At 35.0% G+C, this 18,689-nt stretch overlaps 2 protein-coding genes across 2 annotated transcripts; both read left to right on the top strand.

Annotated features, from left to right (window-relative positions):
• Positions 1 to 6,153: 6,153 nt before the first annotated feature.
• Positions 6,154 to 15,357, top strand: LOC145589992 (outer envelope protein 64, mitochondrial-like). The gene is made up of 13 exons (XM_081646719.1): positions 6,154 to 6,445; positions 6,540 to 6,692; positions 7,529 to 7,653; positions 8,371 to 8,496; positions 8,608 to 8,799; positions 9,405 to 9,549; positions 10,488 to 10,656; positions 11,898 to 12,032; positions 12,123 to 12,323; positions 13,552 to 13,679; positions 13,908 to 13,959; positions 14,287 to 14,356; positions 14,946 to 15,357. The coding sequence occupies exons 1-11, from the start codon at positions 6,201 to 6,203 to the stop codon at positions 13,915 to 13,917; spliced, it is 1,629 nt and encodes a 542-aa protein (XP_081502845.1). The 5' UTR covers positions 6,154 to 6,200; the 3' UTR covers positions 13,918 to 13,959; positions 14,287 to 14,356; positions 14,946 to 15,357.
• Positions 15,358 to 15,660: 303 nt separating this feature from the next.
• LOC145589995 (uncharacterized) lies at positions 15,661 to 18,490 on the top strand. Its single transcript, XM_081646723.1, has 5 exons — positions 15,661 to 15,909; positions 16,015 to 16,404; positions 16,680 to 16,772; positions 18,013 to 18,080; positions 18,329 to 18,490. The coding sequence occupies exons 1-5, from the start codon at positions 15,661 to 15,663 to the stop codon at positions 18,456 to 18,458; spliced, it is 930 nt and encodes a 309-aa protein (XP_081502849.1). The 3' UTR covers positions 18,459 to 18,490.
• The last annotated feature ends 199 nt before the right edge of the window (positions 18,491 to 18,689 follow it).

The following is an 18,689-nucleotide window of genomic DNA, read 5'->3' as shown; positions in this document are numbered from 1 at the left end:
CCTCAAGGATATGTTTTCTTTATGTTTTTTATTATCATCTATTACCATTTAGAAGGAGGTATTAGGTGGGGGAAAAAATTAATTTAAAAAAAATGGTCAATTTGAGGGGAGCTAGAATTACCATTAAGAATGAACCTGACTTTCCTTACAAATTTACATATAAATTCATTCCCATTGCCATCATTAATGGCCACCTAGCATATGGGCCGAAAGGGTTTTGAAAGTGAGTGTGGAGCTTACAAGTCATATCCTAATCCTAAAACATTTAAGAATTTTCTCCTTGCGTTTTACAAGATGTCTATTCTTTGCCAAACCTCAGAACCCCACAGGCATATATCAATATTCAATGGTGAAATGTAGATTAGGGTTTCACAATGGAAGCAGAGTGGTACTCATCAATCATCATATCATCATACTCACAGTCTATCTAGTAGTTCACTAACAAGTAAGTGCGTTACAAGCAAACTATATGATGCTACTATACACTTGCACTCACACATCACTTATAAGCATGCTGCATACATACCTAGAGTTCAGTCAAAAGAGTATTTCCACACCTCACCCTGTGCAACAAATAGCATACATAACATGTAGCAGTAGCACCTTCACATAACAAGCGACACCCCGCCCTGTGCAAAAAAATAGTTTTTAACATAACATGTAGCAGTAGTTCCTTCACATAAAAAATATTTGGGGAGCAACAATTTTATATATTAGTGAGCAAAGCCAAAATGACTATTACAACTTTAGTCCATAAGATAAATTGGCTGTTACTAGCAACACATCTACCTTTAAATTAGCAACTAACCATTAGTGCAATTTACACCATAATCAGGAGCGTCCCTTGGTCTTGGCGCTTTGCTCAAACCTATCATACAATCATACATACAACTTCCACCCGTCCAAGCATGTTGCTAATATTATCTCTAAGGTATTTTCCCAACCATTACCATCCATCATAATCTAGGCCTTAAATTCAATTATTTAACCACATCTTGCACCCAGGTACGGAGTATTACACGTCTACACATTGCACTATTTCTGCTTTACTTTCAAGCTTTTGGATCCATGCATCTTTTTTTTTTTTTTTAAATTTCAATGCTTTCTCAATCGGGTAAATGCAATATACTCCTAACCTTCACTTTCCACATTACTGGTAGATTTATTGTCCATCTTCATCCATAACGTTCTCCAAATTTGAGAATATTACTATGAAAACAGAAAGAACATTTAAAGACGGAAGGATTAGTATTTAGTACCCTTCGATGCACAAATGCATCATCCTTAAGTTACCAATTATTAGAATATTAGGCTATTAATTTCTAATTTTTCATGTTGATGATACCAATGATTTCCTTTATCTACCCTTTGTGTTGTGACAAAGCACCTACCTAATCCGTCTATTATCTACCAAATTGTCCAAATTGTTTAGCAATCATAATACTATTCCTTCTTTCCCACGATGTCATTGAGAAGACTCTTCCTCTAGATTCCTAATTACATCCCTAAAATAAGTGGTATCTATGGATTGTCTAAAAAAATCAAAATAATATTCATTCTTTCCCACAACGTCATTGAGAAGACTCTTCCCCTAAATTCCTAAGTACATTCCTAAGATAAGTGGTTCCTATAGATTGTCTATCCAAATTTATTATTAAAAAAAAAAAAGGTTATAGTGAAGACTCTTCCTTTAAATTCCTAAGGGGGCGTTTGTTTGCGGAAATGGGAATTTGTTGTTAAGAATTCATAAAAATAAGACCAATGTCTTGTTTAGTGTAAATGATACGAATAATAGGTAAGAATGCATTATAAATTTACAAAAACATCATCATTCAAGTTTCTTCTCTAATTTAATCATTGACGGCATTTTAGTCATCTCCCATCTCTTTTCAATTCCCATCCATAATACTTGCCCCCCTTGGTAATAATTTGTCGGAGACGGAGGAATATAATCAAATCCCAATCCCAATCCCACTCCCCCACCTTTAATCCCAGACCATAGAAACAAATATGAAATTCCCTAGAAACAAACATGAGATTTTTCTGCAATTGAGATTATAAGCCCATTCCCACCCTAAACCCCCACATAAGTACCTTCCTAGAATAAGTGGTTTGCATTTAATAGTTTGTTTCTATACTCACAATGTAAGCTTATTTTTTTGACCGATTATACTAATCACCTATCACCCTACATCCACAACTTAACATCTTATGCTATTTGACTATTGTCCTGACGCATAACCAAAAATATACCCCATATCACTACAACACAATGGTTTACAAATCGATCGACAATTCATTAACATAACAGCGTGTACACTTGTATGTGACATACTGTCACACGGTACCTTGGATACGTTCTTTAGGTCCACCCATTTATATAATAGAATTCCCATAATCATAATGGGATTCAAATTAAGTAGAATTACTCCAAAATCACCATGAAAACTAATTCTTCCTTACATCATACACAACCAACAACAGCTAAAATCAATCTAAATACACTTACTTATCAATAAAAATCCAGATGGGAACACCCAGATTACCAAACTCAATTTCAGCATCATTATACCAAAATACAAAGCCAATTACAGTTTAAACATCATAAAAACAATAACCCAATGAAAATTTGACAATGTACTTCAAAATCAAGGAAATACAAACCAATTTAAGCAAATGCAATAATTATTTGAAATAGAAGATAACTTGCCTTTGATTGAAAACCCCATTATGAAAAATCACCCATGAACATGATTAGAAAGTTATGGAAAGTTACTTCGTCTTCTTCAATCAATTACTTGAGTCCAAAATTATTGCACCGCGCACCACAATTCTATCTTCTCCCCTCTCACTTGACCACCATTCTTCTATCTATTAGTTTGTTGATGCGCGACAACGGAAGAAGCAATGGGCAGGCGGACAGCCATAGTGCGGCTACCAGGTAGTACGGGTAGGCGGGTACCCTCTTTCTCCCACGATGCGCCTCATTTGCATTTGCCCGTTTTTATCCCTTAGGAGTCGAGGAGATACATGGTAGGAGTTGGATATTTAAAAATCAAAAACTTTTGCATGCCCCCAGTTTACAATAATTTTACTGTGCATTCAACATTTTTGCGAAAAGTGACCCTTTTTCTTTACAAAAGTGACCCTTTTTATTACAAAAGTGACCCATACTTTTACAAAAGTGACCCTTTTTTACATAAGTGACCCTTTTTTTTAACAAAAGTGACCCTTTTTATCACAAAAGTAATTAAGCTACATATGCAAATTGCAAAACGAGTATCAAAATCTTCCTCAACATCTTCCTCCATAGAATTGGAAGTTTCTGGAATTTCTCTCTCCTCCATTACCTCTTCTTTAAGCTCCACACTATCAACCTCCATTTTCGCCTCCATTACCAGAGTTCTTCGCCTCCATTTTCGCCTCCATTACCAGAGTTCTTCGCCTCCATTTTCGTCTTCGGCTGAACCCTAGCATTCTTCGGCGCGAATCTTGACGGCGGTGGTGGCGGTGGTGGTAAGTGAAAAATAAGTGAGGAGAGAGAGAAAAACTGATAAAAAAAAGGTAATGAAGAGGCTCACGTGCTATTGATTTACAATAGCATTATTGTACATCCGATTTTTTTGAACATTTGTGTTTAAAAATTCACAAATACTAAATGCACTACAAAAATTTTACATTAGGAGAATTCTAATACGAGTAAAATCTTGTTTGGTTCAGTTTATTTTTACTTATCTCAGAAAAGATAAGAAGTAACTCTTGTAAATATTCAATGTACTGTATAGTTAAAAGATAAGGAATAACTTGTTTCAAAAAAAAAAAAATTACTTGGTATACATCCGTCGACCGTTATATAATAATTTACTGTATATCGGGGGTTACTTTTATCAAATTTAGGGTCACTTTTATAATTTTTTGGGTAACTTTTATCAATAAACATAAATACTTTGTAATTTTAATTTATGTTAGGGTAACTTTTATTCATATTAAAGTAACTTTGGCTTATTTTAGGGTAACTTTATAATGGATATACAATATTTTTTTGTACATCTGATTTTTTAAAAAGATTGTCAAAAATAAGTTTAGATCAGATCAGATCAGAAAAATAAATTCAGATCGGATCATCGTTTTATGTGCAGTTTTTTATCGCTAAATTTCTTTAATTTCGTAATAAATAAAAATTATGAAAACTACATATTAATAAAATGCACATTATTACGAATCTAACAAGATCCCACTTGATATATTTTTTCCTTATTGATTGTTGTACATTTAAGGTCAAAGTTTGGTCAAATCAAACAATTAGATCAGAGCAGATCATATGAAATAAGCAAAAATAAAGTGAACCAAAAAAGCCCTAAATGCACTACAAAAATTTTACATTCGAAGAATTCTAATACGAGTAAGTAGTACGAGTACCTAGATACGTATGTTTAATTTGATGTAGCTGTATAAAGTACCAAAATAGGTTAAATTGAGGAAGTGATTTCGGCACACCTTTATGTGATAGCGGTGTTCGTTAATGCAAATAAAAGTTTAGGCCTTGTTTTGAAATAAGGGAGGATAGAGAGAAGAGATGAGAATCTAATGTTAAAGTGAGAATAATGAGCCGATCTAAACCCTTAGGCCTTAGATATACTTCCTTTGTTCTCATTTTTCTTTGCCCCACTGCAAATAATTATTTAAACTTTAAAACCTTTGACCATAAATTCTTATTAATCAATAAGAGATAATATAATTGTATAGGGTTTTGTTAGATTCATTTTATTGTATATTTTATTAATATAAAGTTTTTATAATATACTTATAGAATTGAAGTTATGTACGTTTAAAACGTGTCTTGAATATGAAAAATAAAATGGGGCAAAAAAAATAGGAACAGAGAGAGTATAACAAAAGTAGTTTTTTTCATAATTTATAAGAAGCAATATTGATCACTAAAACCTTTGGTGATAGATGCAAAATTATTTCATTTTTCACAAATTAATCATCACTTTTTAATTTTATGTCCATCACAATTTAGTTAAAATCCTGTTTATTCAATTGAACTTCTGCTTTAAGTAGATTTGTAAAAACTAGTTAACATTGGTTGTAAAAAAAAAAGAAATAGTTAACATTAATACGTAGTCAGTGAATATTGGAAAAACTAATAGGCCGTTTAGTTGGGGTATTCATCAAAAAGAAAAAGGAAGTCAATCGTCCTTATTCTCTTTGTTATTATTTGTTAGACATATTTTTTTTCTATTTTCCTTGCTCTCTACATTCCCCAAATTCTTCAAGTTGATTCCCCTCCTAACCACCACCCTCCTCCTGCTACCTACCCATACCACCCGAAAACCCAGCCACCGCACATAATTATAAAATCGAAGTAATGTAAAAATTTTCAAGCATTGGTACATAGAATCACCTACATGACTACGGGTATGTTTTGTTCACCTTATTTTCACTTATTTCAGCTTTACTAAGTTTAAATAATTTAAGATAAGTTGAGTTTTATTTAGAAAAAATAAGTTCGAATAAAGGCTGCCCAAGGTCAAATTACAACTAAAATACAGAGTAAGTTTTATTCCATCGGTTTTTAAATACTTGCTCCACTTTCCTTTTTCGGCCGTTTTTAAATACTTGCTCTATTTCCTTATTTGGAAAACTTTTACAATATTAAATTAATTTCTCATATTTAATGGACCAACCGTGATCATATTTTATTATTTTCATATTCTCTCACCACTACTTTTGCTTTTTACAATTTTTTATTATTCCACATATCCCACTACCTCCGTATTTTATTATTACTTTCTCTAATTTCTCCTAAAACTCCGCATATGAAAAAATGGAACAAGTATTTAAAAATAGAGAGAGTATTAAGTTAATATAAGTTCATACTACGTACTCCGTATTAGTTAAATTCAGAATAGAACACACCCCACATCTTCCACGTTCTCGTGATATCAATACCTCCTCCTCTCAACTCTTACATCCACCGTCCAAACCAACTGGCCCCACCAACCATCTTCATCCTACCGCTGTAAACCCCTCAGCCCTCACTCACCAAACCTTCCCATTTCTCTCTCCTAAAACCCTTGTTAAACCTTGAACAACAATCAACCCCTACGACTTCTAAGTTCAAACCCCCTCCATCTTCCTCCCCCCCCCAAAACCCCAGAAAAATTTAAGATCTTCAATCAAATTAAACCCTAACAATGGCGGATTCCCTTAAAACCAGCTTATCAAATAACCCTAAAGTTTGGATTTTGATCGGTATTGGTGTTGCAGGGATCGCAGTAGTTGTTTCTAGAGAGAGAATTAGGAGGAGAGAGAAGAAGTTTCTAGAAAGAGAGGATTTTGGCGCTTTTGTTGAGCGTTTTGAGCTTCTTCCTTCTCCTCAACCGCCGCCTCCTGCTGCTCCTCTGCCTCTTCATGGCCTCACCTTCGCCGTCAAGGACATGTTCGTCATTTCTCATTTTGCAATTTTTTTTTTAATTTTTTTTTGTTGAAATGGGTTTGTTTTGAAGGGTGTGATTGTGTTTGTGATGGTGCAGATTTGAGATAAAGGGGCGAATAACGGGGTTTGGAAACCCAGATTGGAAGAAAACGCATGATGAAGGAGAGAAGACAGCAATTGTGATTACTAACTTGTTGAAGAAGGGTGCTACTTGTGTGGGGTCCACTGTTTTGGATGAACTCTCATTTGGGTACTCTATCTATCTTATTCTTCTGTCTTCATTTGAATTTTTGTTTCTTGGACTTTTGTTTGGAAATTTGGGTTTAAATTGTTGTATTATGCTATGATCTGGTTGATGGGTTTGTCATTTTTGGGGTTAATTTGCATACATTGTCTTGTATTTGAGAGTAGAATTTAACTGCGAGTTTGGTTTAATAATCGAAATATTGAATACTATACATGAGAGCAGTGAATCATTGATCATACTTAGGGGGCATTGTGAGTCATTGTTGAACTGTATTTGTTTTAGTGAGAAGTGATTTGATACTTTCGTCGTTCCTAAATAATGGCCACATTTGATTAGGGGTGTAAGGAATGGAGTGAAAATAGCATGATTATCCATCAAGCCTAATGGTGTCAGAGTTTTCAGTTAAGGGTAATGTGAGATCGTTTAACTCTATTTGACTGTGTCCTGTTATTTCTGTATAATTATAAATGTGGCTAATAATTTGTGACAGAGGAAGAATATTGGACTCTTGGGTCTTGTTTGGTTGCTTGGGTTTTTGGGTTCTATTCTAAATGCAGTATTGGCTTCACCGTGCAGTAGGTTCTAAATATCCGTGCATGTCATTGGTGGTAATTGGTTTGCCAAATTATTGGATGAAACTCTTGCGTGGTTTAGATTCCTGGTCAGGTTAATGGTTTATTAATGAAATTAGTCAGTTGGACACTAACATTTGTAGCCCAGTGATCATTGTTCATAATGTAGCTCTTCAAATGCCATCATTTGATTTGTTTCTGACTTTGGTACTTTTCTCTTACTGATGGGAAAAAGTTTGTTGAGGTAAAGCAGTGTTTTCTTTTCAGGATAACTGGCGAAAATGTGCATTATGGAACTCCAATCAATCCGTCGACACCACATCATATTCCTGGGGGGTCTTCTAGTGGCTCAGCTGTAGCGGTTGCTGCACAGCTTGTTGATTTTTCTCTTGGTACGTGGCCTTTTCACTCACCATGTATTTATAAAGCTATATTACTGTATATAATTGGAAAGATGGTTATGCCCCATAACTGAGGTGTCTTCTAAGTTTTGAAAATATAGCTGTGAAAGATTTATGAAGGCATCAAAATGGCAAATTTATAGTTTGTTCCGCAACTACTTATTGATCTTTTCTTCTCTCTGGACATATATTGTGCATTTTGAGCAGGTGTTGTCACATTCATTGATCCATATCTATAGAGGCACATTCACTATGTGTGGTTGCCTTTGCGGTTTACTTAGATTCTCAGTAACTTTTGGTGTGGATTGTGGAGTCAGTGGAGTATAATTGAGTTTTGTGAAGCATTTAATATGATCATATAATTTGCTTTTCTCTAGAAACAGCTAATTGCTGGTTATTGTGAATTTGTGATCAATCAAGTAATTCAGCAAAGTAGTACTTTTTCTACTTCCTTTGTTTCTTTTTAGTTGCAACATTTTCCTATTTTGGAAATTGTTAATTACTTGCAATACTTTTCATTTTTAACATTTCTTTCTCTCTATCTCTCTCCTACCCACATGGGTCCCTCTTATTTTTCTCCTATATCTCTCCTCTTCAAAAATTGCCTAGGAGACCGTGAAAATAAAAATATTGCAACTAAAAAAAACGGAGGAAGTATAATATTAAGTTGGATATCTTCTCAATGATCTGACAAATCTAATGGTTCAGGTACTGATACAATTGGGTGTATAAGAATTCCAGCGTCACTGTGTGGTGTGTTTGGATTTCGCCCATCTCATGGGGCTGTATCTATGGATGGAGTCCTGCCAAATTCTCAAAGTCTAGATACTATCGGTAATGAACTACTCTGCACTAAATCAATTTACTATACCCCTTGCCCCCTCCCTTCCTCCCTTTGTTTCAACAATCCTTATAGTGTAAATCTTGGCTAATGCTATTATTCAGGATGGTTTGCTAGGGATCCCTCTGTTTTACATCGTGTTGGACATGTTTTGCTCCAGTTAAAGACTGAGCCCAGGAGGTCAAGGCGCTTCGTAGTTGCAGATGATCTCTTTGAACTTTCAGAAGCTTCAAAGCCTAAGACATCACATTTTGTGAAGCAGATGACAGAAAAGCTATCTGGATGTAAGCCTCATTGTATGTTTTTTAAATAATGTTCGGAATATTAGGAACTACACTGCGAATACAGCATTGCCAACCCAATTTTTTTTGTGTCATGGTGGTTTTCTCCATCTCTTCTCTACTTAAAAACAACACATACAATGATTTTTTCTTCCTAAAGAACTGCATAGAAATACCTCTATATCTTTCTATAAACGTAGAAATTACAAGATCTCCCAATCTTACTAAATATGTAAACTTCATAACACATAAATTAATTAGGAAAAAATGTAAATATACTTCCTACCAAAACTCCTAAACAAAGTATCCTAGTCATTGACTTCCTACCATCCTACATTTCTGCCAAGTACCTATGTACTCCAAGGTTTCTAATTTAATGTCAAATAATAATATTGACATACACGTGTGGATGTGTGGCTAGTAGTTGGGTTGCAACCCAACATGTAAAGCTTTCTTCTTCTGTACTGGGTTAAGTTTGAATGCCATTGGTATAATGTATATGGGAATACTTGAGTGATGATTTGATGTATTGGTGGTGCACTGGTTCCATGTCAAAATAAAAGGAGTTTATTATTATATTTTGTTATTGTAATTATGGCTCTATTTCATTGACTGTGCAGACCAGAGCCCCAAGCATGTAAATATTGGCCAATTTATTGCCTCAAATGTTGCAAGTTTGAAAGCCTTTTGTGAAGAGTCTTCAATTGTTCAAAGTGGAGTAGGAGCTCTCAAAGCTCTTTCGTCGGTTATGGTTTTACTTAATAGGTATCTTCTTGGAAAGCTCTTCTTTAATTTACTAATGTTTGGGAGTTGGGAGTTGGGACAAAGGGAGTATAAATAAGCTGAGGGCATGAAATTCAGACCATTGAAGCCCTTGGCTCACCAGGGGAATTCCTAATGTAATATTCCCTTTTGTGTACGAGTGATACCTTCTTCTCGTTTTTTTTTTTTTTTCTAACGAGTAACGAATATAAGAGTGTATACTAATACATACAAAAAAGAATTTAATTCCGTGCCTTTCATTTGCTTTATTTGGTGAATACTCTCCTAGCACTATTGAGCACCACTGATACCACTTGCTTTCTAAACTGCGAGGTTGGTGTAATTTAATGTGGTTTAAAGAGTATTGAAAAGAAAAATAAAGACTTATTATGAAATTTATATGAATGGGATGGAGCGACCCTATGAAGCAAGTTGTATTTGATGGTTTCCAGATTTGTTTTACAGCAAAGGAGTTTATTTTGTGCAATGGTATTGTCTTTTTTTTCCCCAATCTTTCATGGAGTATATGCTTTTGGTTATTAAATTTGGCTATCATAATTGCTCTTTCTTTTTAGTCTAGCTTCTATAAATTGCTGAATTCAATTCTAGAGACTTTGCCTAATGTTAAAATATGTATCTTTCTCTGTATCTTTCTTGCTTTTTTTAGCCTGCAGAATACTGATGAAATGCACATTAAATAAACCAGATATGAGTTCACTTCGCTTTAAAATCTTGGTCTGCTGAATTAAGCTTGTTTTTCACCTGTTAATTGTACCTTTCCCCTTTTTTCTTGCATGTTTGGAAAATAAAGGTGATTACATTCACACTAGATTGTTATGGTTTCTTTGGTGATTTGTTTCTCATGGCTTGTAGGTGCTGTATTTATGATGTGTTCTTGATTTTTGTATTTTGTTCTGACCAGCATTTAAAATGCTTATCAGATATGAGTTCAAAACAAATCATGGAGAATGGATCACATCAGTGAAACCAAAGTTGGGGGCTAATGTATCTGGACGTGTTCGTACAGCAATCGATTCAATGTCTGAGGATGTAAAAGTTTTGTATAAAGTGAGGGCCGAATTGCGTGCTGTGTTGCAGGACCTTCTAAAGGTATATTCAGCTGTTCATTAAGTTGTGTTGAATGTGACTTAAATGACCCATTTTCCAGGGCTATATAAGGATGAACAATCCTTTTTCCCCTTATTCCCTGCATGTGTGAAAAATAATGGTGACTTAAATGATCCAGGTTCCAAGTCTATAAGGATGAATAGTCCTGTTTTCCCTTATTCCCTGCTTGCTTTTAAAATTATGATGTTTAAGTTGTGTTGAATGCGCGACTTAAATGACCCATTTTCCAGGTCTGTATGAGGACGAACAGTACTTTTATTCCTGCTTGTTCCATGTATCAGAACTGCCGCTGCAGGCCACCTGAAGATGTACCTAATCAGATGTAATTTTGTGCAGCTTGTTTTGAAGTACAGTTTTTTTGTTTTTTTTTTTTTTTTTTGGGGGGGGGGGGGGGGGGGGGACTTCTTTTAGGTCTTCAGTAATGAGATATTGGGATGTATTAGAAGTTTGAGAAGGTGCATGTTTGATCACTCCATGGTGTTGTAACACAATTTTAATGTTAGAGATTTTAAAAGGAAAACAATTATGCTTGCTTAAAAGGTATGGAGTATAAATTTAGAGGAAGTAGCAGCATAGGTTTCTTCCTTATAGTCATCTTAGATTGAGGCATCTTAATCTGAATTTTTGGATTTTCTTGTCCAGTTATTGGATATATCCTTGTGTGATCGGGTACTTGGGAGTAATGACTGCTTGATAAAAAGTGTGCAAGCCAACATTAGTAATGAACATTTAGGTTGGACAATGACCATAACAGAGATTGTTTTCTTCAAGCTTCTGTGCAGATATTATGCTTCTTCTTAATCTGGGCAATTCTAATGTTAATTTCAGAATGAAATTGGAAAATAAATATGCCATAGCTAGTGGATGTATGGATTGAACATTCAAGGTTGAGCTGATTATTATGATTAGGAATAAGTTTTGCATCCATTTTTAGGATTTCAATTTCAGTAAATACTGTTCATCTGCAGTTCTTGGTAAACTTATGTTCATGTTCTACCTGTGGTTCTGTTGGAGTTGAAGAAGTTGGACCATATCTAGTTTGTTGGCTAGTATATTATTCTACTCTGATTATGTGCGCTAGATCTGTAGGTGGTGTACCCTTAGATTTTTCTTTCTTTTTTCCTCTCTCATTCAGTGCGTGTGTGTGTGTGTGTGGGGTGGGGGGTTTCTTGGTAAAGCTGTATCTATTGAGTTAAATCTTCTAATTTTTTTTTCCCCCTCAGGTAGATGGAATTCTTGTTCTTCCAACAATAATTGATCCTCCAATAAAACGCAACTCAAGAAAAGGTCTGTCTTCTGAGTTTAATGATCGGGCACTATTCTTATCCAGCATATCAAGCATGTCCGGGTGCTGTCAGGTATTGAACAATCAGGCTGAGTTTTGGGGGTTAATTTATGGGGGTTTATCTGCTTATTCTTGTAGAAGTCACATGCTGTTCTGCTGCCAGGTTACTGTTCCACTGGGAGAGCATGATGGTCTTCCAACTTCTATTTCATTGATCGCATTTCATGGATCTGATAAGTTTCTGCTCGATACTGTGTTGGATTGCTATTCAACACTTAAAGAACAAGTGAGACTTGCATTCGAGTCCAAGCCATTGCCAGATACCAATGGTCACTTGGATGCTTCTGAACTGCTGAAAGAGAAGGTTAGTTTGTTGAAAAATGCTGGTAATGTTAGGTTTGTGAAAGCTCAATTGTGTTCATACCAAAGCAAAGCAATGATTGATCCCTTTCCTTGCAACACTATTCCAGAGCTGGAATAGGTGTTTCTGATTGCAGAAGAGATTGTATTTGTTTGCATATGCCTTATGAAATTGAAAAGGCTGGACCTCATAGTGAGAGCTTTCTGTAAATTACTGCTCTCATTTGATTCAGGAATGTTAGTTTTACTTGGTATCAGTAAAACATACTTCCTCCGTTTCTTTAGTTGCACTTTAAAAATTTGTGGACTCCTAGGCAATTTTAGGAGATGAGAGGGATAGAGAGAAAGACAAGACTGGACCCATGTGATAGGAGAGAGATAGAGAGATAATATTGACTAAAATGGAAAGTGGTTCACTTAAATTGAAACTTCCCTTTTTAGAAAGCGCTGCATTAAAAAAAAAAACGGAAGAAATAAGTAAAAAAATTTAGAGTGTTTGAGATTGTGTGAGAGGCCAAATGTACAGTACCTTGGATAAGGAAGATGCTACTTCCTCTATAATCTAACAGGGTTTGGACTTGAGTTTGGAGATGCCAGTCGCTCCATACTTACCATAAAACATTGTCATCCTTTCCTTTTTTATTCCTTAACCGACACTATTGAAGTATTTGTGTGACGACTGTGATTCTTCATTAATTGGGTCTTTAACTAGATACTAATCAGGTTGAATTACTTGTATAAAATATTCTAGTATGAATTGTGATTTATCACTTCACTCTAAGAGCAGGTGCATCCTAATATTGAGTACTTCTGGTCCCTGCCACCCAAAATAGCAGTACTATCTTTGTGTTTCCATTCCCCTTGGGTAATCACAATTCACTAAGAAAGCGATTTAGATTTCCTTGCTATCTATCTATTGGTTGGGCTGTGACTTATTGAGGTTAGTAATGCTGTTGTCAGGTTATAAAAATCGTGAAATCTGTAAAGTCTAAGTTTCTAGCATATATCTTCCCTTGATATCAAGTTTAGTGCCGGTTGCTACAATGTTGAATTAAAAGTTTTTAGTAGTTGGGTTATTACTCATTAGAATAGCCAAACTTGAGTCGTGAGAAACAATTATTAGCTCGTGATTGTTGGACTTCATTGTTTTTTCTTTCTTATGTTGGAGCTTCTTTTTGATGATTTTCTAATTGTTTAGAGATATACTGTCTCACTGTCCAATCTTTCTCCAGGGTAATGCTGCATACAAGGGGAAACAGTGGAGTAAGGCTGTCAACTATTACACTGAAGCTGTAAAGCTGAATGGGATTAATGCAACGTACTATTGCAATCGAGCAGCTGCATACTTGGAGCTGGGATGGTAAATGTTTTTTCTTTTTATTCGGTTTCTCTGACAATGTTGATTTCTTTATTACAATGATAGATTCATTTCAGCCTTCCCTTTGATGCACTGTGTTTTGTATATCCAATATTTGAGTAATCAACTTCTGAGAGTTTCATGAATATAAGGAAATCCACTTAATCACCCCCCACCCAAAAAAAAAAAAAAAAAATGTGATGTAATTAAATCAATTTTCTGTTTGTGTAGCTTTCAGTAAGCCGAGGAAGATTGCACAAAAGCTATATCACTTAGTAAAAAGGTGAGAAATCTTTCTCCCTAAATTACAAAAGACTCCGCTCTTTAGTTTAATCACAAGTTGCTGTTTTTTTTTTCCTCATAATCTGCTTCTGCATTGTTTTGGTGCTGCATTTAGTGTTCCGAGATATATTAAAACATAAGGTATAAATAGTGTAAGAGCTTAACTTTCTTCAAAAAAAAAAAAGTATGAGAGCTTAACTTGTGGGAAAAATCTTTCGGTAAGGCAAGCTGTCACATTATTGCAAATTGGTATCATTCTGAAAGCGACTTTATCTCCATTTGTATATTGGTTTTGTGGATAACTTTTGATTTATAATTTATGTTGCAGAATGTGAAGGCATATTTAAGAAGAGGGACTGCTAGAGAGTCACTTCTTCGATATAAGGAAGCTGCTGAAGGTAGTGCTTGAATTCTTGTTCTACTTTTCTATCTATTAAATGCTGCTAATATATTCATTTAATCTTAGTGAGTGGAGGGACTGGATCTTCCTTCGTTGAATGTTATTTTTCCTTTATGTATTTAACCACCGACCTTCTTTATGATTCTTAATTACATTGGGTGTAGCTGCCGTCTGTTGTGATTTCCAAGCCTAAATCACTAGTACAAGTATAATTTCTTTCTTACTTTCCCCTCTTCAGTTACTTTTAGGGTGAGTACCCTGTAACAATTTAGTTGGATTTTCTTGGGATAACCAATTGGGTAAATGCTAGATTACGACAATTGGTTGATACTGCATCATCATCATAATTGTTGCTGTCATCATCTATTGCTAATTAACGAGATTGATGTAATCATATGGCTCTAGTTAGTCCTTATTCTTCCCAAATTCCCCTTCTTTAATCATATTGTTAAGTTTTCCTCTAGTATCCTCTAAACGAAAATTATCTGAACACTGAACTTTAATTTCACTGTTATATAACTTATTATAACATTACTGATCAATGCTAAGTGTATATTCTACTCTCACAATCATTGTTGTGTTTACAGACTACAAGCATGCACATGTTCTTGAGCCGCATAACAAGGTCGCCAATCTTGGAGAGAAGAGGTTGAAGAAGCTCATGAGTTAAAACAGGATTTCACAAGTTGATTTTTGCTAATTCTACTTCCAGCGGAAGGCAAAACAATAATGAGAAATAAAGGCTAGTAAAAGAGGAAGAGCATGGCGTTTATACATTTAGATCATAGATATATTTTCTTTTCTTTTAATCTGTGTATAGAAATTTTGGCATTGTGATGAATGATGCAACATTCTTGCACAAGTTTTGCGGCGAAATATTAATTTTTGAGAGGTAGGATACTTGTTTAGCTGCTTTCAAAATTAATGGACATACTCTTATCAGTCTTATGTACATGTTGATTGAAGAAATGAAAATGTGTTCAGTGAATTGATTCATTTTCAAATGTGGCCAATCTTTTGTTCTAGTGGAAAGATATGATAAGCTATAGAAGTTTATCTGGTAACTTAATAATATTCCTTGTGAAAATACTCTTTCCTTGGTTGTAAACAAATGTAACAGCTGTTAATTTAAAGGCTAAATTTGGTTATTAATCCTTGATTCCTTATTATGTGGAATATTTTACCTCAGTCCAATCTTAATAATCCTGATTATTATGATTAATCAAGTATCAACCTAATTAAAACTTTAGGCCATATGATTAGAACTTCTGGGTTCTAATTGGCTTAATTTTTATTGAAACAATGTTTAACCCCACAATTATTAGATCCTTAAGCTTCACGGCTTCAAGGGACTGGTGGTACCGGCTTACCTTCTCCCATGCTGGTCTCCGATCCGTGTCGTCAGATCTTGGCGACGGAACCACCATGCATTGTTGGGTTCCTAAGGTGTACAAGCAATCTAAGCCAAACCTTCTGTTGGTTCATGGGTTTGGTGCCAATGCTATGTGGCAATATTCTGATACAATTGATCATTTCATCCCCAAATACAATGTAATAATTCTTAGCATCAAAACTCATTTCTTTATTACCATTGCTAATCTATCTTTATAAGTATATTAGTATATATAATTTGCACTCATTACATTATTTTTACAGGTATATGTACCAGACCTCATATTCTTTGGGAGGTCATACACAACCCAAAAGGAAAGGTCAGAAAGTTTTCAAGCTAGGTGCTTGATGAAGCTAATGCACATACATGGAGTACAAAAAGTGAGCTTTGTAGGTATTAGCTATGGCGGTTTTGTAGGGTATAGCATGGCATGCCAATTTCCGGAGGCAGTAGAGAAGGCAGTGTTGTGTTGCACCGGGGTTTGTATTGAAGAGAAGGACTTGAAGGAGGGTTTGTTTAAAGTTCAAGACTTGGATGAAGCTGGCAAGATCTTAATGCCTCAAAATGCTGATAAGTTGAGGGAGTTGATGAGACTCTCCTTTGTTAAACCTCCCAAGGGAGTGCCAGATTGGCTCTTGACCGACTTCATTAATGTGAGTCCCCAAATCCGAGTTATGGTACCTATGTCCACTTTCGTGTGTCACTTATTTTGTGGTTACCCGAATACCCGTTACCAATAGAAATCACTACCTTTTTACGCAACTTACATATATGAGTTAATAGACTGATTAAAAGAATGATATACACTTAATATTTTGACATACAATACCAAAGGAACAAGAACAATGTATGCTCATACAATAGGCACATGGTGTTTGTGATCGACCGGGCGTTAATGACTTATGTAAATGTCTAAATGATTATGCAGGTTATGTGTAAAAATTATGTGAACGAGAAGAGAGAATTGATTGAAGAAATACTCAAGGATAGGCAACTCTCAAAATTGCCAAAGATCTGTCATGTAAGTGATAAACCGCTTTAATCTTTCTGCTTGCCATGCATGTATTATGCATAACCCTTTTTATTTTATTTTTTAGTTACGTAAAATGAAATATGCAAATGGATCACCGATGTACACTAAGGTATGAATGGTTTGGGCTATCAAGTAGGCCTCCCTAGGCCTTTTGGGAACTCCAGGAACTATCACAACACATAACCTTGTCAATTCCGAAAATGTTTCCAGGAAGCTAAATTTGAAGCCAATAATACACAAGATCGGACCATCTTTAGAGATTTTGAGACATGATGTCGAAAACTCAAATAATGATAGGGGATGCATTATTTTAGGGTCATACCATTATATAATGTTGATTGGAGCCAAATATGGCCAATATAGCAATATCCAATAACATAAAGGCCCATGGGGCCTTAAGTAGACAATTCCAATCACAAAAATAGCCTCCCATGATTTTATGGGGTTCATGGAAAGCACCTCAACCTCTTTTATTTTCAAGTCAAAAAAGTAAAAACTTGACCAAAAGTGAAGAATAATCCACGTTTTCGGACAAATTAGGAAGAATGCAGAACGTGTTCCCCCCAGTGTCATACAAGTTAATTGGTTTGAAACTATAATAGGTCTACCATTACCAACAGGTTTATAAAGTTGATTGGTTTGGAACAACACTAGGTCTATCACAATCACCTTGCTCCGTTCTCGTCTCATAAGATGCCCCAAACCCAAAAAAACCAGCACCCCAGGAGTAACAATAATGTGTAGCAGTTCATTTCCATGAAATATTTTTAGAAAAACAAAAATGCCAAAATTAAGCTTAATACCCATGTTTTGGATTCTAACAAAGTGTGTTTTTTATCACATTTTCACAAGTTTTGAGTTAGTAGTATGTTAGCCTCAGTTGGGTGTTCATTAGGAGTAACAATATTGTAGTTCATTTCCATTAAGGTGTCGTTTGGTTGCACAAAAGAAATGGGAGATATAGAAAACCATGGGAATTTAGATATTGGGGTTTTGTTTGGTTGACCACAAAACATGGGAATTAAATTACCAAGTGTCCCCTTGGTAACTTGAAAATCCCATGATTTGCTAATTCCTCCATGAATAACAAACAACTTTAAACAATTAATGGGATTTCTAATGTGGGAAGTTAATTCTCATAATTTGTCAATTCCTATGGAAAGTTATTTTCCTTATCAACCAAACGACCTCTAAATTTTCTGACAAATAAATTCAATGTTGAATGCAGCCCACAATGATAGTATGGGGAGAGCAAGATCAAATTTTCCCTATAGAGTTAGGATATCGATTACAACGGTATGCTTCAATACTTCTTACTTAATGCTTGATTTTTTTATATAACACTGATGCTTAAGTTAAATGCAACATATTTAGTTTACTTCGTATTATCCATCCCTACATAATCACTGGTTTTAAACCAATACAAGCGATTTTATTTTTATCATCGAACCTTCAATGACTTGTGTTGTACTCCCTCTATTTTTAAATACTACGCATTTGACATTTTTGCTTGTTTGATTGCAATTGAATTTGTGTACATACAGGCACTTAGGAAGTAATGCTCAGCTAGTGGTGATCAAGGAAGCAGGGCATGCTGTGAACTTAGAGAAATCAAGGGAGTTTTTAAAGCATTTGAAAACATTTCTAAATGAGTCTCATATGATCCTTCCTTAGGATCCTACCCTCGAACAATAGCAATAAAAATTGATAATCTTTGTACATAACAGTAGCTAGAGTTGAGCATCAGACTTTCCAAGTTACAAAGTCTTTGTACTCAACCTCCTTCACCTATATTAACTTTTCAAGGTTAGATGTACATAATACTCCCTCTCTACCAATTGTTCGCCTCATAAATAAAAATTACTTTATTAAGTTTTGGTTGAGTGAAATTGATGAAAGAGAAAA

This window comes from Chenopodium album, chromosome 17, assembly GCF_948465745.1.
Source record: "Chenopodium album chromosome 17, dcCheAlbu1.1, whole genome shotgun sequence".
Lineage (NCBI taxonomy): Eukaryota > Viridiplantae > Streptophyta > Magnoliopsida > Caryophyllales > Amaranthaceae > Chenopodium > Chenopodium album.
Note: the sequence above shows the minus strand (reverse complement) of the source record. Positions and strands in the feature narration are given on the sequence as shown.